At 38.1% G+C, this 12,239-nt stretch overlaps 2 protein-coding genes across 4 annotated transcripts in view; both read left to right on the top strand.

Annotated features, from left to right (window-relative positions):
• The first annotated feature begins 269 nt into the window (after positions 1 to 269).
• On the top strand, positions 270 to 6,768 carry LOC140928862 (uncharacterized). The gene is made up of 6 exons (XM_073378667.1): positions 270 to 427; positions 1,979 to 2,190; positions 2,796 to 2,832; positions 3,256 to 3,358; positions 3,767 to 3,919; positions 5,121 to 6,768. Exons 1-6 carry the CDS (start codon positions 406 to 408, stop codon positions 5,434 to 5,436), a joined length of 843 nt encoding a protein of 280 aa, XP_073234768.1. The 5' UTR covers positions 270 to 405; the 3' UTR covers positions 5,437 to 6,768.
• Positions 6,769 to 11,796: 5,028 nt separating this feature from the next.
• LOC140928859 (lipoxygenase homology domain-containing protein 1-like) overlaps positions 11,797 to 12,239 on the top strand; it is a 39,048-nt gene continuing 38,605 nt past the window's right edge. For all 3 annotated transcript variants that reach the window (XM_073378664.1, XM_073378665.1, XM_073378663.1), the window contains exon 1: positions 11,797 to 11,922. The gene's annotated coding sequence lies outside the window, so the exon portion shown is untranslated. The remainder of the gene's footprint in view (positions 11,923 to 12,239) is intronic.

Below are 12,239 nucleotides of genomic sequence, written 5' to 3'. Positions count from 1 at the left end.
TCCTTAGTGTGATAGAAACTCGTCCGCGTGTAAAGCATATTTGTTCACGCTATGTTTTTATTAAAGCACCCCATGATGATAAATTGGGTAGATAAGATTCAAAAGAACGACAAGAATACTGCATCCAAAATAGGTTTTCCGAAATATTACGGGAAAGGTTCTATGTCCTTGTGGCAAATATTTAGTTTACCGAGGCAATACTGAGTGTTTTGATGTTACAAAGGAGTTGAAATATAATTAGAATATTTATATCAATTGTTGAAATAACTTAAATGTCACTGGAGCTATGAATATTTATGATGTCATAGTTTGCATCGACTACCGGACCTCGTGAGGCTTGTTTACTTGTCCGCTCATGCAGTAATTTGAGTCTTTGAGGAGGAGGAAACAGTTTTTGTGATCAAAATGAAGGCTGAAAGCGACTCAGGTACGTTTTGTTTTAAAGTTTTCAGAAATCGGGTTGGATATTATGTTAACGCGAATGCTCTCGTTCAATATCGCCGCGTTTTGCTGCGTTCGTGTCCCGTTTCAATGGCGGTCGTTCTTCTTACCTGTTCGTCGAATTCTTAATTTTTAAACAATTTTTTACATGAAATAGGACTGACAGCCACCACGTTAATTGAATTTGAAAATAGTTTTTTAAGGCGGGAACATCAAGTACGTTTTTATTTGACAGAATTTGTTATTTTTTCGATAACTTTTGTTGTTTTCTCTCACATAACTGTTTCTCCCGAAATCTAAACAGCGATGTCAACAAGGCGTGATAATGTGTTTATAAAGCAGAGTAAATGTTAGGAAAAAGGGAGATTTATTGTAAATTTTGCTTTGTGTTTCTGTGCGCCTGAACAAAATGCCGAAAGAAAAGCGTATGTTGCTTGTTTGTGGGCATATCATTGAACGCGATTTGATCGAGACATGTAAAATGATCACTGTTTAAACTTTCAGCCGTTTAGGCTTCCGCCGCCGCCGTCGCTTTGAATTTTTTATAGTTTTATTGATAATTTCATTATGAACTGTTGAAAGAAATATTGAGGTCTTAGAAAAGAGCGTGCAAAGAGCTAGTATCTTGAGCAATCGGTCTTCGTGAAATCGAACAAATAAGTTGGAGGACGACAAATGGGGGGATTAGTGTAAACTGCGTGCTCATTGTACGTACTTTGTCGAGGCCCCTGTTGCGAAATTAGAGAGGCTTAATGCGAAAGAATTAATTAACGCTCGCCTAAGTATCTTGGCTTCATTTCAAACGTTGTGCTACGGCCCTTCCAAACTCATTTGACCGAAGTAAACTCGATTTTAGCGCACATTAGCACATCTAGGTAATAGTGAGCCTGACCGGGGCAGGAGAAGGGGGGGGGGGGGGATTAAATTTTCCTAGAACTTAGCTCAGCTTGGCCCAGAAGAACAGCAAAGAAATCCAGATGTTCTCATACATTTTTTAGAAAATTTTCTCCATACCATGAACTCAGTCAATAGAGAAAAAATTACTCTGAGCAGCCAGGATATATATATTTTCCATTAATATAAGGCATACTGCGACTAGATCCATTGAGATACATATTGGATACATCTCCCTTGCAAAACCCTACAAAACCCTGCAGGGCCAAGAGGCCTAACTTAGAAAATTTTTGTTCAATGGGCCCACTTGACAATATAATTATTGAGAGGGAAACAACTCTATATTTAAATTTGTGGTTAATGATGTGGGAAATTTTCTTTTGGAATACTCCCAAGAGGAAAAAGCTCAACTGATATAACTAATGTAAAGTTGAGGTTTTAGGATGGAGAAAGGTTTATGCAGCATTTCACCTTGACTGTATGTTGTTAAACATGGCGCAAGGTTTATATAGTTTCACATTGTCCGATGACTGACGTAATTGTCGGCATCTCAGAGGTAAGTATTAAATTCCACTTAAGTGACATAAAAGAATCTTATGACATCTATGCCCAATTAAGCTGACTCATCAAATTCTCTTTGTAGATGTTATGGTTTCCAGTACGCTTAAACGAACTATATTGTATGAGCCTCAGCCTTATGTGCCATCCAACCCAATTCATGAAAACGATATTGAGAGACTGCTTTCAGTAGAGAGTGAGAGCGTAGAAGGAGCGTGGTCTCGAGTTAAGAAAACCAAGGATGCAGAGGTCTGGAGGAGAGATTCAAATGAAGATGGTCATCCACCGATAACAAAGGTGATTATATAGTCAATAACTGATGTGAATTAAATTTCCATGCAGTAGCTAACCCTTGAAGAAGAATTTTTTTGTCATAATAAAATTTCTTAATGTTCAGGAAAGGGTTTAGCCTGCAAATTTATGCAGACTTTCCGGTCATTGCTTCTCATAAATATGACCGGAAATACATCTGCATTTGCAGGCTAGAATTAGGTTTCAGGAAGACGGGAAATTTTGTTCTTTTTCCTTACAAATTTACATTTTTCTTTGTAAGAACCTTTTGTTTGATGTCATGAATTTCCTTTTTCTGCTCTGTGTTTTCTGAAAATTGTTTTTTTCTTTCAAAAAATAATTAGCCATTGAGATTACTTGTATTTTCAACAACTTTTATTTTAAAGAGTTCAACATTTTACTGTGTACACACTGTATTAAGATAATACATTTGAACGAGAATCCTCTTAATAAGCCATATCCTAACCTTTAATTTGTCAGAGACCAAAAATTTACTCTGAACTTTGAGAACTTGCTCTTAGTTCATTCCTCACAGTCACTGATTTGTTAATATTTGTTAATATTTCTATAATATTATTTTTCTATCAATATTTCTATTTTTAATATCAAAGGCTGTACTTCGACTAGAGGATGTCCCTTTCCAGAAAGGTAAGTGATTTAATAAATTAATACTTGATGGTAATGAACAGGAACCATTAAAAAGTATGAAATCAGTGTAAACCAGACTATGTTGGGATTATACTTTAGATCATAATTCCCACCATGACCAGTAATTTACATTGTAGCCCACAAAAAAGGATAGATTTACAAGTAATGCAAATAAACATAACAATTAAGTAAGTAACCCAACTGTGAATAGCATTAAACCAGTTGGCACCTCATTCATAATCATGCATAATTTGAACAAATTTAAATAATTTTAGTTTATGTCATGGCATTAGCTGAACCTGGGACTTCTAGATTACAAATCGACCATAATGCTATAACTGCTTGAATGGCCAATATTTTACGTACTCATTTTCCATGTTTATAAAGTGCTTATACTTACGTTGCTTTTTTTTTTTATCTTAGCGGTCAAACTTATGACAGACTGGAAGCTACGTCAGGAATGGGACAAAACTGCCACTGTTGTTGATGTCTTGGACAGAATAGGGAACTTTAAAGTTGTGTACAAGTAAGAAGTTTTTAATGTCTTGTTCCAGGTTTTCCTTTAATATATATATGGTAGTACATTTATTTTTTTTAATCATCTTTGTATTTATGCTCATGAAACCATGGTTACTATTGTGTACTTTAAATTTATATAGGTCATTTTCAGCTTTAGAACTCAATACATGTACTTGAGTAGCCAGATGTCTGAAAAATCGCATGTTATTTTTTTTGCTTTTAACTAATGTTTCATATAAAACTAATAATAAATAAGAGGTACCGAAGTATTGCACGACTTTTCATTTTTTCTCTTTCTAAATTTTTTGCATTTCCTCTCTTGAGGATAGGTGCAGAGATTTTAATAGCTAGCCAATTACACAAAATTATCTGTTTGCATTTATCTTGTGTGTTAATTGTTTTTTTCTTTCAACAGCCGTCTGAAGATGCCACTGTTTTGCACCAACAGAGACGTTGTCTTGGCTTCCTTAGAGCGTTATGACTCAGACCAGCGGTGTTACATCTTGGCGCTTCGCAGCACAGAACATCCTTTGATGCAGCAGTCTCACAATTCATCCAAAATTGTTAGGTACATAATACACTAGAAATAAATTTTTAAGTGGTCCATGCTAGATCACCGGTTTTCAAAGTCGCATTTTGGCAAACTGAAATTGTAGAATGCTCACTCACCAGATATAAAATCTTGGTGGCCAGAACAAAAAAAGGATACTTTATGCAACACAACATGGACGACTTTCGACTATTACAATTGCATTTGGTGGTCCATGCAACATCTCAAAGTTCTTTTTATCTAGACAGCTAGGATAAAAGGGACGAGTAACATGATAGCAAATATTTATCTCTCATTTACCTTTTATAGAAAGACCATAAATACAACTAATAAAAGCACAGTGACTACGGTTTGGCAGAATTGACTGCCAAATACAGACCAACTTTCCCTGCAGAACAGAAGCTTCCAAATGTTTTTGTACTCGGTATGGCAACCAAAGTGTGTGTAACTTGGACTTGCTTAATGGGTGGGGGTGGCTGCAGCAGAATGTTTGGTGTGCAAGAAATTAAATTCTCCTTTCAAGACATTTTTAATTAATTAATATTTAGATATAATTAATAGTTAGTAGTCTATAATATACTCTACCTACCTTAATTTATTATTGGTACTTGCATACATGTAAGAGAAACTGGAGACCTATCAATCAACATAAGCATGAATGTTTTAATTAATGAACTCTGGAAGGACAGGGTGTAGCAGCTTCCACCAACTTGCGTAATAATCTGTATATTAAGGATGATTGCATCAGACGAGAAAATTTCACCACCAAACCTTGTTTGTCAACTGACTTCAACTCTTTGTAGTTGCAGTTTTTGTGCGCAAGTATTCTTTTCAACTCTACTGCCCGGGGGATTTATTTACAATGGGTTAACAGTTGCTAATTGTTTAATTCCAAAACATGGTTGGTGGTGAAATTTGCTTGTGTAGGGTGCAAAGAAAGTTATTTTTACAGCTTGCCATTCGGGCCAGCTGGGGCTAACCCCAAAAACTTTTTGATGAGCAGAATTGATTTCACAGTTCTTCTGTAATTTGAATTTCTCAGAAAAGTTCACTTGCCCGTCGGACAAGTTAAGAAGAGAATTTACTAACTCGATAGCAAAATCCACTGGCCCCGGGCTATCGGACACTACTTTCTTTGCACGCTGTTGTGTGACATTAACATGCATATGAGGGCTATTTATTCAACCTTAATAATGCAGTTTCTTCTTTCCATTCAAAGAGCTGAGACCATCCTATCAGGCACTATTATACGGCCAGTAGATGATGGCTCTGAGTCCTCTACAGTCACCATTGTCACTCAGATGAAGCTGAAAGGTTCTGCTCCACAGTTTGTGAAAAACAGCTACATAGCTGACAACCCTGTGAAACGGATGCACATGCTGAGGAAGTTCTACATCAAACACAAAGATGACAAGCAAAGAAATTTGAGCTTAAGTGATAGTTCAACTGATATCAAAATGAGTCCATTTAACAGTCCTAAAAGACCAAAGTCGTCTACCTCCACAGCAGGAAGTATAGATAAGGCAATGTATTAGAATCTTACTGAAGTATTTAAACAATAGTTATTGGATAAGGTTTTTGTGATATCTGTAAAATGAAGGTTGAGGTAGGTGTTATCAACATTGGCCTTCGTCTTGGTTGACAACACTTACCGAGACCTTGATTATTTTGGATATCACAGAAACCAAATCTAATACATTGTTTTATTATACATTGTTTCGAAGAAAAACACACTCTGTCACACGTAACACAGTTTGACATTGCTCTTTAAAATCAAGCATTGCATGCGCAACCTACAGATTAGTCAGTAATAAATCTGCTAGCAGATAACTAAGGGACTGACCATTAGAAACCTTATGGGAGGGGGGGGGAGTACAAAAAAAGTATTCGTGCAATGGAAAATTAAATTGAAAAAAATTCATGCACGTCAATTAACCCTAAAAAAATATTCATGCTATCGCCTAAAATAAATTCATACAAGGAATTTGATGACGAAAAAATCCCGGTGGCTCAAAAATTCCCATCCCCCCATAACTTTTCTAATGGTCCATCCCTAACTAGTCTGTAGGTTACTCTGATTCCCTTAACTTTAGGCTTTTAGCCAATGAGAAGAGGGTTAGCAGGGTGCAAGGAAAGTCATTTTTAAAGATCGCCATTCGGGCAAGCGAAAGCTAGCACATACTAGCCCAAACATCATTTCAACTAGCCTGTAATTTGAATTCCTCAAAAAATTTCACTTGCCCGTCAGGCAAGTTAAGAACAAAATTCCCTAGCCCGATAGCAAAATCCACTAGCCCTGGGCTATCAGACACTACTTTCTTTGCACACTGGGTTAGTATGCAGTATGTATAATGATAATATTGCAACTTAGTTTAGCCAAGTAAGTTGTTGGCTGTTATTTATTAAGAATATAGTAAGATATTTGTAATAGCACGTACTAGATGGGAATTCATTGATGTCCGTGCAGAAAATGTTCTGTTAGCTTTTTAGTGGTGGTTTTTAGCAAGAGGTTTTATTTTTCAGAACATTATAATTCAACCTCTTAATTTCATACAGTGAATAATTTTTATTGGGTTAGTCCAGGAAGTAATTATTAAGCTTTTTTATGTAAAACTTCTTGTGCTTGCCACCCTGTTGTTACCTACTGCAGCTATCAGATTGTGATTCAAAAGTCAGAGAAACGCACCAAATATGAGTTTGAGATTAGTCTGACAGTTTAATCGTTTATACGGTTTGTTTTTCGACGCTTTTCTCCCCAGGATTATTCTAAAGGTAGTTTCCAATTGAATTTCGCGATTCCGCAGGTAATGCGTGCGTCGTTCTGATTGGCTAAAAAGATCACGCAGTACTCATTCAGCCTATCAGAAGCAGAATCAAAACCAGGCGTGGCTTGCGCACACGCGCTTTTCCCACGTTTGACCGCGATTGGTTCCTTTGATTGTCAGCTCTTGTTATGATTGGCCAAAGTGACTGCTTTGAATGTGTATATCCTTAATAGACCGTTCTTGTATTCTTGTGATCAAAGGAATCGATTCGTAGCCAGTTTCAGGCGTTCAGATAGGGGAGTCGGAGAGCTGCGAGAAATAGCCGATGCGGAGAGTTAAAAAAGTGCTGTTTTCCTTCACACTAACTACCGACTCGAAGCTTAGAGTGGCAAAATACAATGATTTTATGCAACTGTCTACTTAGGTCTCGACCTCGTTTCGTCATTCTTTTTCAATTGAGCGGAATGCGGGCAAGGTCTATAGGGATGTTTTGGGGTTCTTAGTTCTTTTTTTTGGTACATCCCGTAATGTACATTTCATTTTAATCATTTTACGATTAAGCGCAATTTTTTAGTTTTCTTCTAATGTGTTCTTGGGCAATTTCAGTGGATCTGTACTTTTACTGGTGAAGATTTCCTAATTACTCTTGTAGAAAAGATGCCATGTGTTATGCAAGGATTTAGTTTAGTTGTCATTCATGTTGTTGTTGTTGTTATTTTAACTGTGTTTGACGTTGCCGTTGTCGCTGTTGTTCTACTTGCTGTTTTTAAACTTGTGTATGGCTGCATTATTGAATAATCGTTTCATTGTTAAACATGATAGGAAGTATATATATATTTAATATCAGTAAAAACTCAGTATTTCTAGTGATTGTTCATATTGTATAACATTTAAGGAAATTTATTGCTAAATTTTCGACACAACACTTGAAAATTCGGTGTTATAAAGTCGCTGGGTAGCGAATTATTTACCGGGTAAAGTTCGAATTTTTCATAGGCTAGAAAAGGAGAGCTACAATGTCCTTTAATATTTGCCTGATATTTGGCAGCTGATCGCTACGAACTAAGGATAATGATAAAATAAGGATTTTGGCGAGTCATTTCCGTTTAATTTGCTGAAAAATGAAATTGGACAACCGATCGACAATTCACCGATCAGAAAAGCAAGTTGTTGGTATTTGAGCTTTTTAAAATTACCTTTCCAGTAAAACTTTTTTTAAACTCAAATAATACAAATAACTCCTTTGAAAACCAAGGTTTTCCAACAGTTTCGAAAATAGACTTCTGCCGCATCCCTATAAACAAAGGCACCATCTCAAGTCTTAAAATGACAAATACAGTTATTTGTATGAAAATAGCCACCCAAATGTCGATCGCGTCTCATTGTGTGTGTTCACTCGGGCGGAATGTGGGTTAGGTCCAGCCTAGTCCCTAGGCTTTCTGGGCGGCTCGGTCAGTCTTGGACTCTACTGTGAACTGTGACGTCATCGACAGAGACTCGCCCTCTCATTCACCGCAGACTTCGCGCGGACAACGGGGCAAGAGAGAAAGCCTACGAAATAGACTGGGCTAGGTCTATTCTGTGTTATCACTCACGTGGCCAGCATATATGCAAATTTTTGGAACAAAAGAAAGCGTTTACATAAGAAAAGAGTTCAACTCCCACAGGATTGGTTTGGGAAACAAACATGGCCGCCGTTTCATTGTTTTGGGACACAAATATGGCCGCCATGACGTCATGTGAAAACACACAATTAGTCGAATTCGTATTAATAGGGAATTACAAAGAATTCTAACTCTAAACGATCATCTCGAAAGGAAATCTAAATGATATTGTAAATCTTCTCTGATGTTATAATGTAAACACGTTTAATTACCTGGGAGGCGAAATTAGTATTGGGTTTAGTTTAGGTTTGATAATGATAATTATGTGAAGGATTTTTCACTTGTATAAATTTTGCTTCTCTTCAGTGAACCTAATTCGATAATATTATTAACATGTTGCTATGCTTACGTACTGTGATAATGGCGGGACATAGAAAACATAGCTTTTGGTCTTTGAATTATTAGTTATACTATACGTGTAAGCACTATTACAAGTACTTGTTGTAGATTTAAAAAGTACGAAATAAAATAAGTCATCTGATAAGATGAATGTGAGAATGTGAATGTGAGAATGTGAATAGCTTCTGGTAGACTGTAATTTCATGCCGCTTGCTCATGTTGGTCAAAAGGGCCGGGGTGCCTACCTTCAGCTTACACACTCGACCTTCACCGCCAGAATCGGCGTGACGAAGTTTGCGCACTCTGTTTACATACTTCCAAATTAAACTGATCCCCTTATTCAAAGGACCAGTCTCTTTCACGTATTTGGCAAGTTTATAAGATGGAAAAAGGTTTATGCTGATCCTTAGACTTTTATACATTCTAGGTCGATCCGAGCGATATTATCACTTCACTGCCAGCCCTCGATTGCTTCCGATGTACTACAGATTCCCAACATTGATGACCCACTTTTTCATGTTACAAAGTCGCCCAGTCTTTCACCTTCATCTTTGCTCTATTAAGTTGAACTTTCACATAATGAAGGTGGGCCGCTGAAGGTTAGTCGTTGTCAGGCGAAGTCTCGAGAGACAAGCTTGTGCGCCCTTGTCAATCCATAGTGGTGCAACGTCTTGTGTGGCTTTATAAGCCAACGCGCGAGTGGCAGTCTCTACTGCACAAGCTGCACGTGAAGTTGGAGGAGGGGGCGTGGGGGACAGAGTGGAGCTGTTTTGTGGCGAGCGCGCTTCTCCTCAGCTTTCTGATGACGTTTCACGTCTGCCTTCTCAATACCTTCTTTCATTGTCCGTCTCCAGCAGGCATGATCACTGAGCATATTCCCAATTGTTTGGATCAATTTCTCATGCTTTGAGGTCACGTCGGCGTGCGTCCTTAAACCGCAGAGCGGGGGGCTCGACCTTCCTGACTCCTGTCCCCAGTTGTCCGTATAGAATTTCCTTGGGGATGCGTCTATCACCCATAGGATGAAGATGCCTGAGCTGTCTGGTCAGGTGGCGTTGACTGAGGAGGGAGTGCATATGGGAATTCCAGCACATGACAGTATTTCACTGTTGGTGATGGGGTTTTTCTTCATGCGCTTATAGGCATCGCAGATGGAAAGAGTTCAAGCGGCGTTCCTGTCTCGTGTCAGGAGTAGTCTATGAGCTAAGTATGTAAAGAGGCCCTAGAAAATGAATTTCGTTGCACCCCCTGCTATATTTCTCTCAATAGCATAAAATTATAGCCAGGGCAATGTCTAAGGAATACGTAAAGGCGTTTTAAATTAACTTGCCAGTGTGACATCCTCGCGAAATCGGCCATTTTTTCCAGGTACCCTTATGCCTCCCCCTTATGCTAATAGAAACTTGAATTCTGTCATGGAGTTTTTTCAAACAATTGCACACATGTAAAATGTTGAATATTTATCCAACACACCGTAACAAGGCTATTATCGAAAATTGGTCACAATGTTACCTAAATTAAGAAAAATCATTGGTTCTGGTCATATATTCAGAGGGGCGTGATTTACACACCTTACTATTTCCTTAAGACTTATTTTTGAAGCCCCTGCTCTTCTAAACGACTTCAAGAAAGGGTCATTAGAGTGGTTTTCGTTTGAGTGTCGTAAAACCAAAACCAAAGTAATTACTCTGGCCAATCACATAGGACACAGACAATACATTGAACCAATCAAAACTCGAAGTAATTACATGTGGCTGACGCAAAGCGCGGGAAAATGCATGCGAGCGCGTCACAACTGGCTTTGGTTTTACTTCTGATTGGATGAAAAGGTGGCGCGAATCTTTTAAGCCAATCGCATCGTGTAGAAAGTGCAAAACCAATTACTTTTCGACACTCAAATGAAAACCGCTCTACAAGGAGAGAGGTGAGTAAACCTATATAAAATACAAATGTGAATTACAGAATAAATGCTACACGTGGTACTACTGAGTAGCAAAACAAAAAGTGATATGCCCGTTAGAGAAAGTATAATGATAACAAGGTATTACTTAAAACATCGAGTACATGTACATAAAAGACTAACCGTACGCAGCGAATAACCTAGCCCTTGCATCATTTTTCCCGTTTTTCTGTGTTGTCTGGATTAATTTCTGTTTATCAGCGTAAATATATTGTAACAAATAATATAATATCTACTGGGCATAATTTACTCCCAGTCTTATGCTTCTTTAATTTGTTCTGAAAGTTATCTTGTGAATTGAAAAAGTCCTATAGTTACGGCTAATATCAAACATTTCTGGAAAAAAATGTTTATCTCTTCCAAAATTGCAGCTCGTTTATATTGTATTTGATGGTTACGAACACCAGTATACCATCAATGAAGGAGAGCCACAACAGCGAGAAATCAGCAGCGCACTTGAAACGCAGATAAATTCTGCATGGTAAGACTCCTATCCCAATGCAAGAGGCCAAGTATATAAGCAACCCTGGTAACAAGAGCCTCTACGTGTGGATTCTCTTTTGGTGTTGATAAGTTCGAGTGGGATAAAGTATATAGCCTACGACTAAAGACACCAAATAGAGCCCACCTCGGTCGTTATTACGACCCAAGCGTAAAAATCTCTTAGTCATTTCATTATTTTTAAGACCCCGTTAATGCGACCACGTCATGATTACGACCAGAATTTTATGACCCAACGGTGATCGAATTAACGAGGTTCCACTGTATACGTAGTTAATTATTAAGTTGCCTGTGCGGGAACGAAGGCAGAGACGGAAACAGGAAACCCGCTTCGATCCGACCGCTTCCAATCTGAAGGTCAAAATTATATTCATCCGACCTTAAAAAGTACTGTAATGATCGACAAGAACCTTCATCTTTTGTATGGGAGACATTATAGCTAGGGAGGCCTTTCTCATTGTTTCCCATCACCCCCTGCTCTCGTCCGTCCACTCTTGTCGCCCGATCCAGCATTCCGCACACGCTCCTCGTGTAGCTCACACCGCGCGCGCAAGCTACGTATGACTTATCCAGATAAGCATCTAAATTATTCACATGGATTGACAACCGTAACAATGCAGACTGCCCAGCCATATCGAGATTATAAAATACCTTCGCGAAAAAACAAGTGCTAGTTACACATTAATTGTTCATGCCCGCCATTCCCATAATACCACAGTTAGCATCACGCAAGACGCACACGAAAGCGCCAGTCTCTAGATTGAATGTAGTAGAGTATTTACTCGGGATAAGGTAAGAACCTTGTAATTTTATCTTATCAGACGACGCTTAAGCATTATTCGTATCGATTCGTTTTCTTTGAAGAAATATGAACAGTAAAATAGCAAGTTAAAGCAGCATTTGTTTTTCTTCGCGTGATGGCGGAGGCAACTGTTTACACACGGAATCTAACTCGCGTGCGCGCTAATTTCCTGCAACGAAAATTCAAGCATTTAGATAAATAGGGAGAGCTAATACTCCAGGTAGGTTAAATATTTTAGTAAGCTGCACATAGCTTGTGTTTAATCAACTCAGCAGGCAAAATAGCAAGAATCCGTGGCTTTAAAATG

This window comes from Porites lutea, chromosome 2 (genome assembly GCF_958299795.1).
Source record: "Porites lutea chromosome 2, jaPorLute2.1, whole genome shotgun sequence".
Lineage (NCBI taxonomy): Eukaryota > Metazoa > Cnidaria > Anthozoa > Scleractinia > Poritidae > Porites > Porites lutea.
Note: the sequence above shows the minus strand (reverse complement) of the source record. Positions and strands in the feature narration are given on the sequence as shown.

Bases quoted from the DNA above. Each gene is read 5' to 3' on its own strand.
- LOC140928862 (XM_073378667.1), top strand. From the start codon at position 406: ATGAAGGCTGAAAGCGACTCAG. The intron at 428-1,978 runs GTACGTTTTGTT...TTCTCTTTGTAG, and splicing joins GAAGGCTGAAAGCGACTCAG to ATGTTATGGTTTCCAGTACG. The intron at 3,920-5,120 runs GTACATAATACA...TTCCATTCAAAG, and splicing joins AATTCATCCAAAATTGTTAG to AGCTGAGACCATCCTATCAG.